This window comes from Serinus canaria, unplaced genomic scaffold (assembly GCF_022539315.1).
Source record: "Serinus canaria isolate serCan28SL12 unplaced genomic scaffold, serCan2020 HiC_scaffold_511, whole genome shotgun sequence".
In the NCBI taxonomy this organism is placed as follows: Eukaryota; Metazoa; Chordata; class Aves; order Passeriformes; family Fringillidae; genus Serinus; species Serinus canaria.
In genome coordinates, this window is record NW_026108625.1 from 1 (window position 1) to 6,860 (window position 6,860).

Here is a 6,860-nt window from a genome sequence, read left to right on the forward strand (position 1 = left end):
CTCCAGAATTCGGGGTGGGAATTTGGGGGATCCCAGGATGTTGGAGGGGGGAGTGTTTGTGCCTCAGTTTTCCCCAGGAATGCTGCGGGGACAAGCGGGATTCGGGGCGGGAATTGGGGGGGTCCAGGATGAGGAGGGTTGATCGTGCCTCTTTCCCCCTTGGATGTGGCACTGCAGGAAGGAGCGGGAATTTCGGAGGGGAATTTCGGGGCGGGGGGAATTTGGGGTCCCAGATGATGGTGAGGGGGATCGTGCCTCAGTTTCCCCGGAATTCTGCAGGAACGAGCGGGAATCTGGGGGGTTGGAATTTGGGGGGGGGGTCCCAGGATGAGGAGGGGACTCGTGCCTCAGTTTTCCCAGGAATGTGCAGCTCCAGGAATTTGGGGTGGGAATTTGGGGGACCCCAGGACGTTGGAGGGGGGGTGTTTGTGCCTCAGTTTCCCCTGGAATGCCGCAGGAAGGAGCGGGAATTTCGGGGTGCTCCCAGGATTAGGGGCGGAATTTGTGCCTCAGTTTTCCCTGGAATGCTGCGGGATGGAGCGGGAATTCGGGGTGGGAATTTGGGGGGTCCCAGGATGAGGAGGGGGGGGGGAATTTGTGCCTCAGTTTCCCCGCTGGAATTCTGCAGCTCCGGGAAGGAGCGGGAATTCGGGGCAGGAATTCGGGGCGGGAATTCGGGGCGGGAATTCGGGGGCGGGGATCTGGGGGGGTCCCGGGATAGGGAGGGGGAGGTTGTGCCTCAGTTTCCCCCCGGGAATTTGGGGTCCCCGGGGGGGGATCCGGGGCTGTTTTGGGGGCGGGGCGAGGCCCAACCCCGGCCCCGCCCAGCTCGAGGGGAAGGGGGCGGGGCGAACCCCCCCGGATCCTGTCGGGAATTCATTAATAAATTAATAAATTAATAAATTAATAAATTAATAAATTAATAAATTAATAAATTAATAAATATTTGCCAACACCCCCGGGGGGGGGCGGGAATTCCCGGAGGAGTTCCGGGAATGACTTAATTATTAATTAATTAATTAAGGAACTTCCCCTCTCCCCCCCCCTTCCCCCCCCTCCCCCCCCCGGGCCGGCTCGGGAATCCCCGGGGCAGTTCCGGGAATTAATAAACAAATTAATTAATTAATTAATTAATTAGAGAAACCGCCCCCGGGCGGGGCGGGAATCCCCGGGGCAGTTCCGGGAGTTCATTAATGAATGCATTAATTAATTAGAGAACCCCCCCACGGGGCGGGGCAGTCCCGGGCCCGCGGCCAGGCCGGGGGCGGTGCCGGGAGTTCATTAATGAATGCATTAATTAATTAGCGAAGCTCCCGGGCCCGCGGCCAGGCCGGGGCGGTGCCGGGGCCGTTCCAGAAAGCTCCGGGAGCGGAACGGGAGCGGGAACGGGGCGGGACCGGCCCCGGCCCGCGGATAAAGCGGCACCGGAGCGGCTCCGGCCCCGGCACCGGAGCGGGACTGCGGGTACGGAACGCGGGAACCCCCAACCCCAAATCCCCGAATTCCCAAATCCTTGAATCCCCGAACCCCCAAATCGCTGAACCCCGAACCCCCAAATTCCCAAATCCTTGTATCCCAAATCTTTGAATCTCCGAATCCCTGAACCCCCACTCCCAAATCCCCGAACCCTCAAATCCCCGAACCCGAGGTCCCTGAATCCCAAACCCCCGAATTCCAAATCCCCGAACTCCCGAACCCCCAAATTCCCAAATCCTTGAATCCCCGAACCCCCAAATCCCCGAACCCCCAAATCCCCGAACCCGAGGTCCCTGAATCCCGAACCCCCGAATTCCAAATCCCCGAACTCCCGAACCCCAAATCCCCGAACCCCCAAATTCCCAAATCCTTGAATCCCCTAACCCCCAAATCCCCGAACCCGAGGTCCCTGAATCCCAAACCCCCGAATTCCAAATCCCCGAATCCCCGAACTCCCGAACCCCCAAATTCCCAAATCCTTGAATCCCCGAACCCGAGGTCCCTGAATCCCGAACCCCCGAATCCCAAATCCCCGAACCCCAAATCCCCGAACCCCCAAATCCGAAGTCCCCGAATCCCCGAACCCCGAATCCCCGAACCCCAAATCCCTGAATCCCGAACCCCCGAATTCCGAACCCCTGAATCCCCGAACCTCTGAACCCCAAATCCCGGAACCCCCAAATCCTCCAACTCCGAATTTCAAATCCCCGAATCCCCAAACGCCGAATTCCCGAACCCCCAATTTCCAAATCCCAGAACTCCCCCGAACCCCCGAACCCCAAACCACAACCCCCAAATCCCAGAACTCCTCGAACCCCCGAATCCCCAAATCCCAGAACTCCCCGAACCTCCAAACCCCAAATCCTCGAACCCCAAAATCCCGAAACCCCCGAACCCCTGAACCCCCCAGATCCCCCGAACCCCCAAATTTTCAAATCCCAGAACTCCCCGAATCCCAAAACTTCCCGAACCCCCAAATCTTCAAATCCCAAATCCCCAAACCCCCAAATTTTCAAATCCCAGAACTCCCCGAATCCCAAAACTTCCCGAACCCCCAAATCTTCAAATCCCAAATCCCCGAACCCCCAAACCCTCGAATCCCTGAACCCCCACATCCCAAATCTTTGAATCCCAAATCCCCAAATCTTCAAATCCCCGAACCCCAAATTCCCAAACCCCCAAATCCTGAACCCCATTTCCCCCTTTTTCCCCATTTTTCCCCCCTTTTTCCTCCCCCTTTTCCCCCCTCCCCCCCCCCCCAGTTTTGGGGTCCCCCCGGGCGGTTTTTGGGGTGGGGGCGGGGCGTGGAGCGGGCGGATGCTCGCGGGAGTTTCCCACAATTCCCCGCGCCGGGCAGGACCCAGCGGGGATTTGGGATTTGGGGGATTATGGGGGATTCGGGGCGATTATGTGGGATTTGGGATTTGGGGAGGATTATTTGGGGTGCAGGGGGGGGTTATTTTGGATTTCGGGGGAGTGATTGGGGTTTCGGGGGGTGATTTGGATTTGGGATGCAGGGGGTTATTAGATTTGGGTTTGGGGGTGATTTGGGATTTGGGATATGTGAGGTGCTTTGGGCTTTGGGGGGGTTATTTTGGGGTGGGGTGCTTTGGGCTTTGGGGGGTTTCTTTTGGGGTGGGGGTGCTTTGGCTTTGGGGGGGTGCTTTAGGATGCCGTGGGGCTTTGGGGGGTTATTTTGGGATTTCGGGGGGTGCTTTGGGATTGGGGGCAGGGCATTTGGGATTTGGGCTTGGGGGTGTTCTTTTGGGCTGGGGGCATGCTTTGGGATTTGGGATGTGCGGGGTTCTTTGGGATTTGCAGGGGGGGTTGTTTAGGCTTTGGGGGGTGGTTTGGGATTTGGGATGGTTCTTTGGGATGTGGGCTGGGTTCTTTGGGATGGGGTTTTTTTAGGCTTTGGGGTTTTTTTGGGGGGCTTGTTTTGGGCTTTGGGCCGTGACTTTTTGGGATTTGGGGGGGATTGTTTGGGATGTGGGACGGGGTTTTTTAGGCTTTGGGTTTTTTTTGGGGGGCTTGTTTGGGATTTGGGGGGTTGTTTGGGCGAGGTTTTGGGATGTAGGATGGGGATTTTAGGACTTGGGGTTTTTTTTTGGGCTGTGGGCTGTGTTTTTGGGGACTTGGGGGGGATTTTTTGGGCTCTGCTTTTGGTGTTTCTGGGCTGGTTTTTTGCCCATTTTTTGGGCTGGTTTGGGGCTGTTTTTTGGGCTGTATTTTTGGTTTTTGGGCTGTTTTTTGGGCTGGTTTTTGGGCTGTATTTTTGATTTTTGGGCTGTTTTTGGGCTGGTTTTTGGGCTGGTTTTGGGCTGGTTTTTGGGGTTGAGGCTGGTTTGGGGCTGGTTTGGGGCTGTTTTTTGGGCTGTGTTTTCGGTTTTTGGGCTGTTTTTGGGCTGGTTTTTGGGCTGGTTTTTGGGCTGGTTTTTGGGCTGGTTTTGGGCTGGTTTTGGGCTGGTTTGGGGCTGTTTTTTGGGCTGTATTTTTGGTTTTTGGGCTGTGTTTTTGGTTTTTGGGCTGGTTTTAGGCTGTGTTTTTTGGTTTCTGGGCTGGTTTTTTGGCTCTTTTTTGGGGTTTTTTTGGCTGTTTTCTGGGCTGTGTTTTTGGCTTCTGGGCTGGTTTTGGGGCTGGTTTTTGGGGCTGTTTTTTGGGCTGTATTTTTGGTTTTTGGGCTGTGTTTTTTAGTTTCTGGGCTGTTTTTTTGGCTTTTTTTGGGGTTTTTTTGGCTGTTTTTGGGGCTGTGTTTTTGGGGCTGGTTTTTGGGGCTGGTTTTGGGGCTGTATTTTTGGTTTTTGGGCTGTATTTTTGGTTTTTGGGCTGTGTTTTTGGGGTTGAGGCTGTGTTTTTGGGCTGTGTTTTTGGGCTGGTTTTGGGCTGTGTTTTTGGGTTTCTGGGATTTTTTTTTGGCTTTTTTTTTTTGTTTTTTAGCTGTTTTCTGGGCTGTGTTTTTGGCTTCTGGGCTGTTTTTTGGACTGGCTTTTGGGGCTGGTTTTTGGGCTGTATTTTTGGGTTTTGGGCTGTGTTTTTGGACTGGTTTTTGGGGTTGGGTCTGTTTTTTGGGCTGTTTTCGGGCTGTTTTGGGCCGTGATTTTTGTTTCTGGGCTGTTTTTTTGGTTGTTTTTGGTTTCCGGGCTGTTTTTTTGGCTGTTTTTGGTTTCCGAGCTGTTTTTGGCTGGCAGTGGCTGCAGTGTCACCCTGCGGTGTTGGGGGGGGGTTGGGGACAGCGACCCCCCCTCGCTGAGCCCGCATTGCACAAGGCTCGGGCAGGGGGGGGGGTGGCTCGGCCTTATTTGGGTTTGATTTGGGTTTATTTGGGTTTGATTTGGGTTTATTTGGGTTTTATTTGGGCTTATTTGGGTTTGATTTGGGTTTGGGATTTTGCTTGTTTGTTTTATTTGGGTTTATTTGGGTTTATTTGGGTTTATTTGGTTTCCTTCGGATTTTTTCGGGTTTGTTTGGGAATTGCACAATCCCGGAGGAGGCGGCGGCTCCCACGGGGGGGGAACCGGGGCCGCTCCTTTTTTTTTGGGGGGGGGGGGGGGTTTGGATCCCGATCCCGCCCGGGGAATTCCGGCCGCGGTCACCGCGCTGGATCCGGGGGGGGGCGGGGAGGGCACGGCCGGACCCCCCCTCAGTGCCCCCCTAAAACTATCCCAGTGCCCCCCTAAACCCCTCAATGCCCAGGGACCCCCACAAGTGCCCCCCAAAACCCCCCAGTGCCCTCCTAAACCCCCCCTGTGCCCAGCGACCCCCCAATGCCCAGGGACCCCCACCAGTTGCCCCCGCCTCTAAATCCCCCCCCCCCCCCCAAACCCCAACCCCCCAAGTTTTCCCCCTACAACCCCCCCAAATCCCCCTCCACCAATGCCCAGATACCCCCCACAGTGCCCCCCCAAACCCCCCCCGTGCCCAGGGACCCTTCTGTGCCCCCCCAAATCCCCCTAGAGCCCCCCTGAAACCATCCCCAGTACCCCCCCAAACCCCCCTCCCCAATGCCCAGGGACCCCACAAGTGCCCCCCTAAACCCCCTCTTGCCCCTCCCGGTGCCCCCTAAAAGACCCCCAACCCCCCCCCAGTGCCCCCTAAAACCTCCCCTGCCCCTCCAAACCCCCCAAGTGCCCCCCTAAACCCACCCCGTGCCCAGGACCCCCTCAGTGCCCAGGTACCCCCACAAGTTCCCACCCCCAAACCCCCTCTAAATCCCCCCCCCCCGACAACCTCAAACCCCCCAAGTGCCCCCCCAAATCCCCCTCCCCAATGCCCAGGGACCCCCACAAGTGCCCCCCCTAAACCCCCTCGTGCCCCCCCCCATTGCCCCCCTAAAAGCCCCCCAACCCCCCCCCCCCAGTGCCCCCCTAAAACCATCCCAGTGCCCCCCAAACTCCCCCCCCCAGTGCCCAGGGACCCCCCACAGTGCCCCCCTAAACCCCCCTTTAAGCCCCCCCCCCCCCCGCCCCCCGGCTCTGTTTGCTTTGGGGGGGGAGGGGAGGGGGGGGAGGGGATGAGTCAGAGTCCCGTGAGGGTGGGGGAGGGGCAGGCCCGGCCCTGACCCCCCCTCCCCCCCCCCCCCCGATCCTGTCCCTGTCCCCATCGCTGTCCCTGTCCCCTCCTGTCCCTGACCCCTCTGTCCCACCCTGTCACTCCTGTCCCCCCCGTACCCCTCTGTCCCCTCCTGTCCCCATCCCCGTCCCTGTCCCCTCCATGGCTCTGTCACTGACACTGTCCCCTGTCCCCAGGCCATGGCACTGTCCCTGTACCTGACCCTGTTCCTGTCCCTGTCCCCAGACCATGGTGCTGTCCCTGATCCTGTCCCTGACCCTGTTGCTATCCCCTGTCATTGTCCCTGTCCCCAGGCCATGGCCCTGTCCCTGTCCCCTGTCCCTGTCCCCAGGCCATGGCACTGTCCCTGTCCCCTCTCACTGTCCCTGTCCCTGTCCCCAGGCCATGGCGCTGTCCCTGTCCCTGTCCCCTGTCCCTGTCCCCTCTCACTGTCCCTGTCCCTGTCCCCAGGCCATGGCGCTGTCCCTGTCCCTGTCCCCTCTCACTGTCCCTGTCCCTGTCCCCAGGCCATGGCACTGTCCCTGTCCCCTCTCACTGTCCCTGTCCCTGTCCCCAGGCCATGGCATTGTCCCTGACCCTGTCACTCTCCCTGTCCCCAGGCCATGGCATTGTCCCTGTCCCCTCTCACTGTCCCTGTCCCTGACCCTGTCCCCTCTCACTGTCCCTGTCCCCTCTCACTGTCCCTGTCCCTGTCCCCAGGCCATGGCGCTGTCCCTGTCCCTGTCCCTGTCCCCTCTCACTGTCCCTGTCCCTGTCCCCAGGCCATGGCGCTGTCCCTGTCCCTGTCCCTGTCCCCTCTCACTGTCCCTGTCCCT

General features: G+C 58.3%; 1 protein-coding gene across 1 annotated transcript; it reads right to left on the reverse strand.

Moving 5' to 3' along the window:
* Positions 1-3,434: 3,434 nt before the first annotated feature.
* On the reverse strand, positions 3,435-4,667 carry LOC127061290 (proteoglycan 4-like; the record flags this gene model as incomplete). The annotated part of the gene is made up of 1 exon (XM_050987923.1): positions 3,435-4,667. A coding segment is annotated over one exon (1,233 nt), but the record flags the coding sequence as incomplete, so codon positions are not given.
* Positions 4,668-6,860: the final 2,193 nt, after the last annotated feature.